Source organism: Heterodontus francisci, chromosome 25 (assembly GCF_036365525.1).
Source record: "Heterodontus francisci isolate sHetFra1 chromosome 25, sHetFra1.hap1, whole genome shotgun sequence".
In the NCBI taxonomy this organism is placed as follows: domain Eukaryota; kingdom Metazoa; phylum Chordata; class Chondrichthyes; order Heterodontiformes; family Heterodontidae; genus Heterodontus; species Heterodontus francisci.
The window spans coordinates 40,204,209-40,220,914 of record NC_090395.1 but is presented as its reverse complement, the minus strand read 5'-3'; the positions used below and the strand labels follow the sequence as shown (position 1 = coordinate 40,220,914).

General features: G+C 42.1%; 1 protein-coding gene across 3 annotated transcripts in view; it reads right to left on the bottom strand.

The window, feature by feature from the left end:
- The window catches only part of LOC137383839 (protein phosphatase 1 regulatory subunit 12A-like), a 333,936-nt gene that overhangs the window by 12,850 nt on the left and 304,380 nt on the right, over window positions 1–16,706 (bottom strand). For all 3 annotated transcript variants that reach the window (XM_068057118.1, XM_068057119.1, XM_068057122.1), the window contains 3 exons: window positions 16,077–16,181; window positions 15,906–15,956; window positions 14,165–14,215 (listed from right to left, as the gene is read on the bottom strand). In XM_068057118.1, the coding sequence (XP_067913219.1) occupies window positions 14,165–14,215; window positions 15,906–15,956; window positions 16,077–16,181 (207 nt within the window). The remainder of the gene's footprint in view (window positions 1–14,164; window positions 14,216–15,905; window positions 15,957–16,076; window positions 16,182–16,706) is intronic.

Here is a 16,706-nt window from a genome sequence, read left to right as displayed (position 1 = left end):
ATCTAAAGTACTCGAACTATAGTATTTCCAGTCAATATTTGGAAAGTTAAAGTCCCCCATAACAACTACCCTGTTACTCTCGCTCCTGTCGAGAATCATCTTCGCTATCCTTTCCTCCACTTTCAGGTCCTTCCAAAATATACATCATTCTTTTGGTGAGCGCAGCAAGCAGGTGATCAATACTGTAACTGACTACTAGGGTGCACAATGGTGACTTAAAGAAATGCTCACTTGAATTTTTCCTTTCTAATTCTCTAAAACAAATTATAATTTTTTTCCTATGTCCTGACCCCAAATAAACCCATTCCTTACAGAAGTACACCAGCTTTCAGCCATAACCCCACCGCCCTCTAAAACCCAAATCTCTAATGACAGCCATGAATTGAGTTCACTACTTCAACCTTTCGGCCACTCTTCTCAATCACCTCCTTCCGAGCTGGTGTCCATTTTCTCTACACCTAACTGTGAAGCACTGAGACTTTTAATTTATATTAGCGACGTATAAAAATGCAAGTTGGTGATGATGAGGGTAATACAGCAAGTTAAAAATTCCAGCAGTATTTTTTGGGTTGCAGGTGACCAGCCTTATTGTTTCCAATATGCTGATTTTCAAAGAAAAAAAGATATCCTAACAAGAATCAAGCAGTCCCAAATTAGGTACAAGTTAGAAATACAATAAAGCTCCATTTCTTCGACCCCATTCCTCCTCGTCTGTGTTTTAATCCAAAAATTCAAGTTTAACTCCTATGTACAGATGAGACATTTTTATATAAACATTAGAGCAGGGACAGAAAATAAATTTCTATATGGTATGAATGTATGATGGATGTTGAACTGTATTCAACAAGAAGTGGCTTAAACTTCAGATAACTCATTTGACTTAGAGGATTTTTCCAGTCACCAGAGACACAGTTTGATCTCAACAGTCCATGCTGGATTTAATCTCAGCTCAGAGGGGTGAAAGTACATTTTTCTAAATTTATCATGCACTCAATAATGATTGATTTTATTATCAATGTAATAAGCAATTATTCACAAATAATTAATAATCCTTATTCACTCCACATTGTGGCAAGATTAATAAAATTACACAATGCAAAAATTTCTGGGATATTTTCCTACTCTAACACCAAAAAAGCTTTCAGTGCAAATATAATGCTGAAACGAACCCAACATCACAGCTATAACAATGTTCATTCACAATGTCTGAAGTGGTTTTACTACATTAACCTCATACTAATAAAATCAAACAAGCAATACTGAAGTAATAAGCAGGTCTTCTCAATTGGCTAACTCTACTACATTGGTATGATTATTTACTACTACAAAGTCTACTGCTCTAAAATAAGTAAATCCTTTGTACATTTCAGGCTTTGTTTTAATGACTGGTTTTGCTGTCCTTTTGTAAAAGTATTCTGTATCAGTAATAAAGTAGGAGATTTGCTGTGTGACAAACATGTGCTACACTTCTGCATATAGTAGGAAATCTCTCATGTTGTTGCTCACTCTAAATCAGAGGATGCACTGTTTTAAGAACAGGACGTTATACCATGTAACATACAAGGCTAAATTCTTCTGCCAAGTACAGGTGTTATTGCTTTATGGCTAAAGTGTAATGGATGTAAAGACTGATAGAAAATTTCTGCACAGGTCGATTAAGAGGCTAGAGACATTATGGAGAGTTTGTGAACATTCCCAAAAAAAATTGGAAGTACACACCTATGAAAATAATTATTTTACTGATAGGTTCCTCATGTTTTGATATGGCAGACCAACAAAATAACGCTGCCTTGTCAGCAATGTAAAAAGCATATTACAAAGTATAATGCTGCATGTCCGAGATCAATACACAAGGTCATGAAGTATCATGTTGGTTTAGTTCTCCAATCTGCTTCAACTCTGTAAAATGCTATATATTGACACACTAAGCAAAGACAACAGCTTTTCCTTGCAAAGCAGAATGCCAACATGTTTTCTCAGCAGCACATAAATATGATCTGGCATAATGTTGACACACATACAAAAGATTCAAGGGTGCATCTCTCAACTTAGTTCCTCATGAGCATTAGCAGACAGCAAATAAAAACCTCCCAATTTACAACTAAATTAGAGAGATTTTCACTTTCAGGACAGTGAAGATGGGAAATCGAAAGGTCACACTTGTGCATCAGGGATTGTTGTTGAGGTTAGATTACATTGTTTGGTGGAGTATCATTAGTTTGAGTACAATTGAACTACATCTGACCTGGGAGTGTTGGAGCTGCCATTCAATATGGAAAAGTGTTACATTTTTCAGCTCTAGCATTCCTCAGTTGAAAAGTACAAAAACTGATCCTCTTTCTTTAACAAAGGGCTTGCAAGTTTGTGAAAATTTGCAACCTTATCATAATAAAGACAACTCTGAAGTGTACTAGACAAAATGTACAATCTTTAAAGCACTACAGAAAGAGTTCTTATGGGACTTCAAAAGAACTTCAAAAAGATACACAATGTACAGTTTATATGCTTCACAAACCCACACAATGGATGCAGATGTTCTCATAATCTGCACTACATTTCTGGATTCAATTCTTAATAACTTGAAGCTTACTCAGATTCTGGCTTTACCTCTTAGGAAGATAATGATTGTTCCTGTTGGGCCTCATTGGGTTACTTTCAGCACCATTTATATGTATATTTTAAATCGGTAAAATGAAGAAACTCTGAACAAGATACAAAAATGAGCCTCACACAAAAAACATGGGTTACATGTTTATAAATATCTGGCAAAATATTGCAGCATGTGGCTCCTATATAAGAAATAACTGTTTTGCTCCTAACAGCCAAAATCACATGGATGACATTCAAAAGTATAACAAAGTGAGAAGCAACACAAGCTCAAATTAACAGATCAGACATCTGTAAAGAAAAACATATCAATATATCGTAAATAGGGGTCTGATAAAAACCATCTGAAACATAAGCATAAAAAAAGCAAACAGTCTAGATGCATGACTCCATCCAGAGCAATGTGACAATACTTCAGCACTAATTAATGCTTTGATCCCTACATAATTTTATTTTGCCGTTACTGCAGTGTGATCTCTCAATGCTGCAGGGCCAAAAACTTTCACTGCTGACATCAAGGACCTGCAGGCTCATATGCAGTACAGTCCAGACTACACTTTAATCAGGATTTCAGGAGAGAAAGACATTAAATAATTCAAAAGTTATCTGCTTTTTATTTTAGAAATGTCAATAATTCTGGAATTAACGTGAAACTTTCTTGTGCAATGAAATATTAATCTGTGGAAAAAGTTCCTACAAGACACTGCTTTACATGATCAAAGGAAAAATCGAAGGACATTAGCAAGTTAATTTATAAAATAAGTTATGCACTTGGACAATGACAGGGCAACTGATTAAATTTGGAATGGTCTCTATTATTTTTAGCCAGCATTAGAAATGAATGTCAATCAAGTTAGGAAAAATCTTCATATAGTCTCCCGAGACCCCTCCTGCCCTGACCTACCTGAGGCCTGGCTCCAGCGATGCTAGTTAGCCCCCGGTAACTGCCTCCGCGCTGGCGCTGTAACTGCTGGTCTCTGATTGTCTGGAGCCCTGCAAGGCCAGGAACTCTGGTGACAGGGTCTTAAGTCCTATGGAAGGCCCACCACTGTGCACTTAAGTGCCTGATTGGTACTAAATTTGGCAGGCCTTCCGGAAAAGAGGCGATGCAGGGATCTCGGCTTTGGTTTCCCCGGATGTTGAGACCCCTGCCACCAGCATAAAATTCCCCCCTTGGTGTCTGAGGATTGCATTTCATAAGCTAGTCTGAGAGAATGTTAAAGCACTTCCTGCTTTTCTAAAAAATTCTGTGGTTAAATGCTCTGGTAGTTCTTTTCATTAAAATTAGTTCCCAACATCACCAACTAAGGAGAAAATACTTTTGTTCACTAAGTTTTGCAGAAAGTTACAAATTATGGACAAACAGTAAATTTCCCACGGCCAATTTTATGTCAAAAATTATTTTTTGGGAATAAGAGCACATTTGTATGACACAAGAAAAAACAGAGATTAGGATAACTGGGTTACCAGATGCTTAAAGAGACAATCATTCTTTGAATTTCCATTTTCATTATGTGGAAAATTCATCAATACCAATTATTTACAATCAGGTTTTAAAAGGCAACAAGCTTAGTGGTGCTACAGATAACTGCACTGTACTAACTTCTGACAGGGTAGAGCCAACGGTAGTCTCAATTCCCAACCTACAAGTTCATTACTCTATCTAAGTCTTCAGTGGGAAGTGTCAAGCAGAATGTACATGCTACTCACAAAGAAAAGGATTCAAAGAACTGGGGAGTAAAGAAAATTACTTTTGTAACTCCAGTTACTAACAGTGCAGGCTTCAGGGTGGCAAGAAAGGGGGATGGTGAAGCAGAATTTTTTTTAAAAATGTAGTTGGAAAAATAAATGATTCTAACTGCATGATTCTCAAGAGATTACACTGTGATTTAAGACAAGGATTTCAAAGGAAAGGCTGCGGTGTAACATACTTCATGGTAGAGGATGATGAAGTTGAAAAATTATGTAAACCAGACACTGCCTTGTTTAAATAGCACATGCAAAGTGAAAAAAGACAGAGCAGACAAACGGAAACACCTGCTTGGACATGGAAGGAAGGAGGTGGCATAAAGTCAGGGGTGTCCATGGTGGGGAAGGTTAGAAGTTCACAGTCTCAGGCTGCTCAGAGAACTCAGGGGCTTTGTCAAAATAATATTTTCAGTCCACAGAGGCTCATTTAACTGCCTCAGAGTACAAATCTGCTTTATTATGTGAAGGGTCCACAGAGTACAGAATATAGCATTGACAAATGAGACAAAACATGCAAGACTGAAAAGTGGATAGAATAAAAAGGGAAACAAGGAAAAAATATTAAACTTTTCAAACTCAGATTTGCCCACAAAGCTTTGTAACCTAAACTGAAGAATTTTGAAGCATATTTTACTATCCTGCCAAAAAGCAGTCATCCTACAAAATGCTGAACTATACGAACAATTAGCACAAAATACTTCAAACTGTTTCAACAGCAATGCACGCAACATCCAGAAACAGTAATTTTACTTCCCTACTTTTAGAATATTATGCAATTCCCCAAATGCACTGATGGCTGTATTACTGGATAATTTAAGACTCACACACAAATTGAAAATAGGCAGATGCCACGACATAAATTAGAAAACCAAGGGAGATAATGATCAGATTCAAAAAGGGAAATACCATTGGGTGGCACAGTGGTTAGCACCGCAGCCTCACAGCTCCAGCGACCCGGGTTCAATTCTGGGTACTGCCTGTGTGGAGTTTGCAAGTTCTCCCTGCGTCTGCGTGGGTTTCCTCTGGGTGCTCCGGTTTCCTCCCACAGCCAAAAGACTTGCAGGTTGATAGGTAAATTGGCCATTATAAATTGCCCCTAGTACAGGTAGGTGGTCGGGGAATATAGGAACAGGTGAGGATGTGGTAGGAATATGGGATTAGTGTAGGATTAGTATAAATGGGTGGTTAATGGTTGGCACAGACTCGGTGGGCCGAAGGGCCTGTTTCAGTGCTGTATCTCTAAATCTAAAAATCCACACAGAACACAAAATTTAGCTTCACTTACAGTAATTACATATAGCAGCTAGTATTTTAATATGATTTAAAGTAATAAATTGCCATGGATTTTGCATATTTTCCAATGATTTTAAATTGACAATTATTCTACTATCACTATTCAGTAACATCTGCTTCACCATCCTGTTTTCTTCTCCAATTGAAGTGCTGAGCTTATGGCTCCCATGACTGTCAATGTCACTATAATATACAAGAGAAGTAGGCTAGGCAAGTTCAAGGGATGGTGACATGAACAGGTAGGGAAATAAAGGTGGAGTGTTTTGTTGTTGTAGGTAAGGAAATCAGCCGGAGGGGAGGATGCGTAAGATTATGCAGCACACAAAATTGCTTATAATATGGCACCATTTGGCAATTTGAAGGATTGCAAACATATTGCAAAAAAAGGTCACAAGAGTCAGTGGTGCTCTAGCTTCAAGCTTAAATTCATTCTATAACTGACCTGAAAATGCTTGATGCTGACATAGCCATTCTGGACAAGAGTTTATAATGAGGTCTAAACCTTCATGCCAGGTTAGATATGGTGTGTTTACAACCTGGACATGAAGGTCACTAACCCTTCTGGTTAATGCAAACTGAGGGTCTGTCTCATATCACCCCAAAGGAAGGAGAACATTAAGGCTGCGTTTGCTGACAACACAACCACTAGGTGGCACTGCAGTAGCATATGCGCAGATGCAGCCTGTGCCACTAAAACGTCACAGTTTGTGACGTCAGGCAGCTGCCAGGACTAAAGATGGCCCTGCTCAAATAATCACACGAAGACAACCTAAACACATGGCAGGACACAATGGCCGGAGGGAGAGCGCGAGCGGGCGGGCCGGGGAGGAAGACAGCCAGTGAGCGGGCTGGGGAGGGAAAGGAGGAGAGCGCACCTGCCACCACCAAGCACTCTTCCCGCTTCCCCCACCCCCGCATTAGTCGATGACGTCATCTGCACATGCGCCAACCAGTCCTGGCAATGTGGAATACAGCGCATGCGCAGAGAGTATGAGCCAATCTGCTCATGTGTGCAGACTGGCGCAGTCTGATGACATCAGCTGCCGGCTGCGTTGTCAGTTTTCACTTTAAAACATTAATTGTTGGAAAACTTGGACCTTAAGTCACAAGTCTTCCATTATCTAATTATGCTCGCCACTGACAAGAACTGCTCATTATTCAAAGATCATCCATCAATACAAAGAAAAACCTGGTTTCTCCTCTTCACCACAAACTGTCTGTCGTCTTTAACTACCCTCCACTGCCTCCTCCACCCTGACCTCTGACAATGTGCGAGGAGCTCGGATTTTTTTTGGCACAAATTTTGAAATCATCAGTTCAGCTGCCTCATCGTTTCCCTCTATTCTCCTTACCCATCGGAGCAAACTGCACGCCTGAACTCGCATCTTTTTCTAGATACTATCCCAACTCCTGCAATGCTGTCTTTGACCTCAGCTCGTCCATGAGACCCACCTTCTGTTCCTGTGGTCCTATTCTAACCAAACTGCTGACTAATCAACTTCCTTCCCGAGTCCATTATTAGTGGATAATGTCAACGGTTCCGATTCCTCAGGCCCTTAAAATCTGCTGGCATTATTCCTCTCCAAAAAACCTACCCTTGACCCCTCTGCCCTAGCAAACTATCACCTCATCTCTACTCCCATTCCTCTCCTAATTCCTTGAATGCTTCCAAAATCTGTGCCCATCATTCACGCAATTCCATGCTTAAATCTCTACAATCAGGTTTCCAGCCGACCACAGTACTGAAATGGCCCTCAAAGACACAAATGACATTCTCTGTAAAGGCCTGCTCGGATCTGCAAAAAAAAAACCCGACCCGAGCCCGAAAGAACCGCATCTGACCCAAGCCCGACCTGGCCAGAGTCCTTTCATTTTATCCCACGCCTGACCCAACCATCAGTTTTCCACTTTCTTGCTGATCTGCACAAGCTTAAAATAACTAACAAAACCACCTTTCTAGTTCAAAAATTAAACTAACAGTGGAGCCACGTACCTATGAGAGAGCATGTCCGACCTGGCCCGACCCCGAAAGTGCAACCCGACCAGACCCATGACGTCGGGACCCGTCGGGTTCGGGTCAAGTAGCAGGCCTTTAGTTCTTTGTGACCGTGACCATGATAAAATAGCCCACCTCATTCTTCTTGACCTATCTTTTTTTTATTCATTCATGGGGTATGGGCGTTGCTGGCTAGGCCAGCATTTATTGCCCATCCCTAATTGCCTTTGGAAGGTGGTGGCGAGCTGCCTTCTTGAACCATGGCAGTCCATGTGAGGTAGTTACCCCCACAGTGCTGTTAAGGGAGTTCCAGGATTTTGATCCAATGACAGTGAAGCAACGACGATATAGTTCCAACTCAGGATGGTGTGTGACTTGGAGGGGAACTTGCAGGTGGTGGTGTTCCCATGCAGTTGCTGCCCTTGTCCTTCTAGTTGATAGAGGTTGCAGGTTTGGAAGGTGCTGTCGAAGAAGCCTTGGTGCGTTGCTCCTCTTGTAGCCACGGTATTTATATGGCTCCTCCAGTTCAGTTTCTGGTCAGTAGTAGCCCCTAGGATGTTGATAGTGGGGGATTTAGCGATGGTAATGCCATTGAATGTCAAGGGGAGATGGTTAGACTCTCTGTTGGAGATTGTCATTGCCTGGCATTTGTGTGGCACGAATGTTACTTGCCACTTATCAGCCCAAGGCTGGATATTGTCCAGGTCTTGCTGCATTTCTACACGGTATAATTCAGTATCTGAGTCGTCGTGAATGGTGCTGAACATTGTGCAGTGAACATCCCCACTTCTGACCTTATAATTGAAGAAAGGTCATTGATGAAGCAGCTGAAGATGGTTGGGCCTAGGAGACTACCCTGAGAAACTCCTGCAGTGATGTCCTGGAGCTTAGATGATTGACCTCCAACAACCACAACCATCTTCCTTTGCGCTAGGTATGACTCCAACCAGCTGAGAGTTTTCCCTCGATTCCCACTGACTTCAGTTTTGCAAGGGCTGCTTGATGCCATATGGTCAAATGCTGCCTTGATGTCAAGGACAGTCACTCTCACCTCACCTCGAGTTCAGCTCTTTTGTCCATGTTTGAACTAGGGCTGTAATGAGGTCAGGATCTGAGTGGCCCTAGCGGAACCCGAACTGAGCATCACTGGGCAGGTTATTGCTAACTAAGTGCTGCTTGATCGCGCTGTTGATGACAGCTTCCATCACACTTTACTGATGATTGAGAGTAGACTGATGGGACGGTAATTGGCCAGGTTGGACTTGTCCTGCTTTTTGCGGACAGGATATACCTGGTCAATTTTCCACATTGCTGGGTAGATGCCAGTGTTGTAGCTGTACTGGAACAGCTTGGCTAGGGGCACAGCACGTTCTGGAGCACAGGTCTTCAGTACTATTGCCAGAATATTGTCAGGGCCTTTGCAGTATCCAGAGCCTTCAGTCGTTTCTTGATATCACGCGGAATGAATCGAATTGGCTGAGGTCTGGCATCTGAGATGCTGGGGACTTCAGTAGGAGGCCGAGATGCATCATCAATCCGGCACTTCTGGCTGAAGATTGTTGCAAATGCTTCAGCCTTATCTTTCGCACTGATGTGCTGGGCTACCCCATCATTGAGGATGGGGATATTTGTGGAGCCACCTCCTCCAGTTAGTTGTTTAAATGTCCACCACCATTCACGGCTGGATGTGGCAGGACTGCAGAACTTAGATCTGATCCATTGGTTATGGGATTGTTTAGCTCCGTCTATTGCATGTTGCTTACGCAGTTTAGCATGCAAGTAGTCCTGTGTTGTCGCTTCACCAGGTTGACACCTCATTTTGAGGTATGCCTAATGCTGCTCCTGGCATGCCCTCCTGCACTCTTCATTGAACCAGGGTTGGTCTCCTGGCTTGATGGTAATGGTAGAATGGGGGATATGCCAGGCCATGAGGTTACAGATTGTGGTTGAGTACAATTCGGCTGCTGTTGATGGCCCACAGCACCTCATGGATGCCCAATTTTGCATTGCTAGATCTGTTCAAAATCTATCCCATTTAGCAGGGTGGTAGTGCCACACTACACGATGGAGGGTATCCTCAATGTGAAGACGGGGCTTCGTCTCCACAAGGACGGTGCGGTGGTGACTCCTACCAATACTGTCATTGACAGATGCATCTGCGGCAGGAAACTGGTGAAGACGAGGTCAAGTATGCTTTTCCCTCACCACCTGCCGCATACCCAGTCCAGTAGCTATGTCCTTTAGGACTTGGCCAGCTCGGTCAGTCATGGTGCTCCTGAGCCACTCTTGGCGATGGACACTGAAGTCCCCCACCCAGAACACATTCTGCGACCTTGCCACCCCCAGTGCTTCCTCCAAGTGGTGTTCAACATGGAGGAGTACGGACTCATCAGCTGAGGGAGGGCGGTAGGTGATAATCAGCAGGAGGTTTCCTTGTCCATGTTTGACCTGATGCCATGAGACTTCATAGGGTCCGAAGTCGATGTTGAGGACTCCAAGGGCAACTCCCTCCCAACTGTTTACCAGTGCCGCCACCTCTGCTGGGTCTGTCCTGCCAGTGGGACATAACATACCGGGGGACGGTGATGGCAGTGTCTGGGACAATGTCTGTAAGATATGATTCCATGAGTATGACTATCAAGCTGTTGCTTGACTAGTCTGTGGGACAGCTCTCCCAACTTTGGCACAAGCCCCCAGATGTTAGTAAGGAGGTCTATGCAGTGTCGACAGGGCTGTGTTTGCCGTGGTCATTTCCGGTGCCTAGGTCGATGCTTAGTGGTCCGTCCAGTTTCCGCTATCTGCAGCTTTCTACACAGTTGATCGTGTCATCCTCCAACAACGCTTCTGCTCTGTTGCCCAGCTGGGTGGAACTGCCCTAATTGCTTCCATTCTCATCTATTTAATCATTGCCACAGAATCATCAGCAATGGCTTCTCCTCCCACTCCTGCAGTAAGGGCTCCTTATATGTCTTCTCTGTATGCTACTCCTTGGCGATATTATCGGAAAACAAATCAGGTTGCACATGTATGCTGACAACACTCAGTGCTACCTCACCACCACACCTTTGGACTCCCCTCTGTCTAATTTGTTACACTGTTTGTTCATCATCAAATGTTGGTTGAGCAGAAATTTTCTTCAACTAAATATTGGGGAAGACTGAAGCCATTATCTTTGGTCTCCTCCACAAAATCTGTTTTCTACCGTTTTCATCCCTGGCAAAGGTTATAAGCAGAGCATGACCATTTGCAACCTTGGTGTTGTGTCTGACCCCGAGATGGGTTTCTGACCATATAGCCACACCACTGCCCAGGCTGCTTACTTCCACCTCGTAACACTGCTAGAGACTCCGATCCTGCCTCAGATATCTGCTGTTGAAACCCTCATTCATATCTTTGTTTTCTCTAGAGTTGACTATGCCAATGCTCTCCTGGCCAACCTCCCATCTTTTATCCTACATAAACTTGCTCATCAGAACTCTGCTCTCCATATTATGATCGAGGCGGAGGAGTGCACTGTTAAATCAGTCCCACTTCTCCACCGGTCATAGCATATCAGTAAATTTTCCCACCTACTGAAACAGCCAATTACATACTCTATTTGTCCCCCCAGAATAAAGCACACCAACCAAGTTTATTAAACCAACAAAATTAACTATTATAAAACTAAGTCTTAACCAATAATGAAGTAAATCTATATACGAAAAGCTCCTCATTTCCCGAGCCCTCACGCACACACATAGATCCAAAAAAAAGGTTAACCGGGGATAACAGCTGTTTCATAGGAATGAAAGGAATAATTAAATAACTTAGCATGTCAAGTTCTGGTAGGAAGTTCTTCGGTTTGGTGAGGTGTCCCAAAGTCGCATAGTTGGATGCCACGCAAAGTCTTTCCAGGTGAGGCTGATGAACAGTCTGTGATCGGTAGGCTTTCGAGGAAATTCAACTGTAGCAGGCTTCACACAGGTCTTCCATCAGGTGTGCAGCAACAGGTCTTCTTAGGTTTTACAGCAGGAGTATAGCAGATGATTAATTCAGATTTCAGGATTTCTTAAAACACAGGAGTCAACAGAAATCACACTTGATGGAGGGATTTTTCAGAGACAGAGGCAATAGGGATCTGCCGCCTCTGAAATCCAGAGTTTCTTCGCAAGAGATGCAGGATTCCTTTGAGAGAGGTTTTCCTCTAATCACCAGACAGGTCAAAACAAAATTTCAAAGCCTTGCTCTTTGTCCAACTCACTGGCTTTTTAACAGTTCAAAATTGAAACTTCCAGAACTCAGTCATAAAGCCTCCCTTTCATTCGAAGAGTAGCCAAGAGGTCAAACCCTTTGCTCGTTTCCTTGAAATTACCTGCTTTCCTGTTCTTGTGAACAAGTTCAGCTTCCTTTCATAACATCCATAGAATTCAGCTTTTATTTTGAACTTTCTTTCAAAACATTCAGAAATTTCTGTTATTTGCAGGTGTCTCAATGTCCAGTGAAATTGTTTTTAGGTTTTTTTTTTTAAAACACACAGAATCTTAAGTTTTTAACACAAAAACAAAATCCTTCTACCAGTATCTTAACACATTCCAAATCTCATTCACTCATCACCCAAGTGCTTATTGACCTTCACTGGCTCCTGGTCTGACAATGCCTCAATTTTAAAATCCTTATCCATGTTTTCAAATCCCTCCATGGCCTCAAATCTTTAGCCTCCTCCAGCCCTACAAGCCTTTGGGATCTCTGCGTTCATCAAATTCTGGCCTCTTGTGCACCCCAGATTTTAATCAAATATAGATATAGATGGGCTGGTAAGATCGACAGAGCAGTGGCAAATGGAATTTAATCCTGAGAAGTGTGAGGTGATGCATCTTGGGAAGACCAACAAGGCAAGGGAATATACAATGGATGGTAGGACGCTAGGAAGTACAGAGGGTCAGAGGGACCTTGGTGTACTTGTCCATAAATCACTGAAGGCAGCAGCACAGGTAGATAAGGTGGTTAGGCAGGCATATGGGATACTTGCCTTTATTAGCAGCGTCACAGAATATAAGAGCAGGAAGGTTATGATGGAGCTGTATAAAACGCTAGTTAGGCCAGAGCTGGAATACTGTGTATAGTTCTGGTCACCACACTATAGGAAGGATGTGATTGCACTGGAGAGGATGCAGAGGAGATTCACCAGGATGTTGCTTGGGCTGGAGCATATCAGCTATGAAGAGAGACTGGATAGGCTAGGGTTGTTTTTCTTAGAGCAGAGAAGGCTGAGGGGGGACCTGATTGAGGTCTACAAAATTATGAGGGGCACAGATGGGAAGGAGCTTTTTCCCTTTGCGGAGGTGTCAATAACCAGGGGGCATAGATTTAAGGTAAGGGGCAGGCGGTTTAGAGGAGATTTGAGGAAAAAAAAATTTCACCCAGAGGGTGGTTGGAATCTGGAACACACTGCCTGAAAGGGTGGTAGAGGCAGGAACTCTCAACATTTAAGAAGTATTTAGATGAGCACTTGAAACTCCATAGCATACAAAACCAAGTGCTGGAAAATGGGATTAGGATAGGTTTGACGGCCGGCGCGGACACGGTGGGCCGAAGGGCCTGTTCCTATGTCGTATAACTCTGACTCTAATTGCTCCATGACTGATGGCTGTGTTTCCAGCTGCCATGGCCCTAAAGTTCGAATTTCCTCCTAAATCTCTCTGGCTCTCTCCCCTCTTAAGACACTCCTGAAAACCACCCTCCTGTGACTCAATGTTTTGATTATCACTCTTGTTAAGCACCTTAGGACCAATGTCCCCTGTAAGCTGCGGAGCCACACAGCAACCTGAAAGTTCCTGCAAAAAGCTGTGCTCAAGTTGGCCCCTTGAAGTCGCGCAGAATAATTTAAAGGGCTTGCGTACTTTAATGAATCAGCTGTGCATTCCAAAAAAAATTTACATTGTACATTGCTTGTGACATTTTACGATGTTAAATGCGCTATATAAATAGAAGTTGTTATTCTAGGCTATTGCCAACCTATAATTTAAAATAAAAAGACAGGTTAGACAATAAGCAGGACTTTGGTTTGCTGAATTGCCTCATTCAACCCCTCTCTTTAGTATAGTGTTGGTCAAACAGCTTAGTCACGAGAACATGAAGAATAGTAAGGAATGAGTAATAGCTATTCGGCTGATTCCTCACCCATAAAATGGGTATTTTATTCTGGGTTTTGAATTGGGAACAATCCTTACCTGCTATTGTTGCGCAATAGAAGAACGAATGAACCATTCCGGTGATTTCCCAGTTAGACTGGCTATATCCATATAATGACAGTGTATTGAAAACTTTGATCAGTTTAAATGGGAATAGCACAATTGTTAGGAATCTAGGTTGAAAGAAGTTAATACACCTCAATAGGAGGCCAAAGTGCACTAAAGTGCTCGCCATCAATTTTGAAGTAATTACATTCTTCACATAGCCCTCGATCACACAGGTACTACAATAGATGCTCTCATTATACAATTCATGTTTGTATAATGACGAACAGAGACCACATCATACCTTTAGCTCTTCTTCCATTTCTGAAACCTTCCTTTCCAAAGCCCGTTTTTCCTGTCAGAGACAAATTATACATTATATTAGAACAAAAATAGACAAGTATTTACAGCCTTAACTTATTCAATGCATGTTTTGTTCCAACTTTTGTCCCTGCTCTCAAGGCCAATACACAGCTGTTGGTAAGTTAATTGATCACGACAGGAACAGTTAGGATCATAGAGTTATACAGCATAGAAACAGGCCCTTCGGCCCATCGTGTCTGTGCTGGCCATCAAGCACCTAACTATTCTAATCCCATTTTCCAGCACCTGGCCCATAGCCTTGTATGCTATGGCGTTTCAAGTGCTCATCTAAATACTTCTTAAATGTTGTGAGGGTTCCTACCTCTACCACCTCTTCAAGCAGTGCGTTCCAGATTCCAACCACCCTCTGGGTGAAATTTTTTTTTCCTTAAATCCATTCTAAACCTCCTACACCTTTCCCTAAATCTATGCCCTCTGGTTATTGACACCTCCGCTAAGGGAAAAAGTTTCTTCCTATCTAACCCATCAACGCCCCTCATAATTTTGTATACCTCAAGCATATCTCCCCTCAGCCTTCTCTGCTCTAAGGAAAACAATCCGAGCCTTTTCAGTCTCTCTTCATAGCTGGAATGCTCCAGCCCAGGCAACGTCCTGGTGAATCTCCTCTGCACCCTCTCCAGTGCAATCACATCCTTCCTATAGTGTGGTGACCAGAACTGTACACAGTACTCCAGCTGTGGCCTAACTAGCGTTTTATACAGCTCCATCATAACCTCCCTGCTCTTATATTCTACGCCTCGGCTAATAAAGGCAAGTATCCCATATGCTTTCCTAACCACCTTATCTACCTGTGCTGCTGCCTTCAGTGATCTATGGACAAGTACACCAAGGTCCCTCTGTACTTCCTATGGTCCTACTATCCATTGTATATTCCCTTGCTTTGTTGGTCTTCCCAAAATGCATCACCTCACATGTTTTAGGATTAAATTCCATTTGCCACAGCTCCGCCCATCTTACCAGCCCATCTACATCATATAACACTTAGAAGGTAATCCATCTTAGAAATACTTGATCCTTACTTTTTGTGCCCTTTGGCAAGTCGATAATTTGGTGGGCCCTCAGCAGGTGTGTAAATCCGCTCGGCCTAACGGATGCAAGCTGATGGAAGTTGCAGGGTAGCCCAGAAATGTGTCCACTGCACCCCACCAAACAAGCACCAAACTCGATCTCGACCAATAAGCAAATAGTGTGATGACCCAACAGATCTGTGTTCTGCCCTAAATTTCAACCGTCCCATGGGATCATAACGTACTTCTGCCCTCCACTGACCCCATAATTCTGGGTCCTAAGTCTATGTCACTTATGCATTATCAAAATTTCCACATCGCTTGCTTTTTCCAAAATCTTTTTGTGGCAAATTATATAGGGGAAAGATTTGTAATAATTCTCATTATCATGAACAATATAAAGCTTAGAGCATTGAAAGACCGCAGAAATCAAGAAGTAATCTGGCATTTTTCACTTACAATAAAAGCTTTTCTTATAGCTCACCTGTACAGGTTGACCAGCTGTTATCAATACTGTTAGAAGGGTGTATTTGATGAATAGTTTCAAGTAGTAATTTAAGTTGCTGATAAACTAACCAAAAATTGAGATTTTTGCCTGGGGAATTTGTACATGCATAGAAGTTTGTGGCAGGGCTGGGGAGAAACTTAACATACCCTTTTCTCCATCTCCAGCATTGAAGACTTATCAGAAATCCGTTCTTGTTTCTGAAATGGACAAATGCCCACATTAGTTTGTGTGAAATTACCAACAGGTGTGTTCTACAGCGCAGGATTTAAAATTTAAAATAAAGTTTTTCATGAAAATCTTTTGTAATCTATCTGAACCTGTGTAGCTTTCTCCAGCTGTGCTTTTACTTCAGCGAGTTCAAGCTGTGCCTCTTGCAGTTTGGCTTTAAGTTTCTCATTTTCAGCCAAGGCCTCTTCATATAACTTTAAAACAAAATCAATGATTAAATCAGCTATATAAGGAGAAAATTTTATCTTAATATATGCTAATTTAACACTCAGTTTTTGAATTGCATTTTCTTTTAAAACATAAAGCTTACAATTTTAATTGTTTCAAAAGGTAATAAGGTGGTTGAAGGGCTACTTTTAATGGAAAGAACTTTCTTCCCACCCAGCCTATGATTAGTGCAGGCTTCAGTTGAAACTTTGCTACTCACAGAAGACATTCACTGGTAGGTATTGAGAACATAGACGACCTTGTCTAGTAAAGATTTAGAAAGTGAATTATGTCTCCCAATAAATCAGCTTGCACACATGATAACCATGCCTGTGTTCTTCCTGGCAGATACGCTGTCTGACAATCTGCCTTTATTGACAGAAATCCAGTAGAATTGGATCGGTAGAGATAATTAAAATTGACATCCAGCACAAAATATGCAATTTGTACCGAGATTACACTTAGACATTCAAATTTGGTCTATGAAAAACTCACACTTCATGATGATTTCA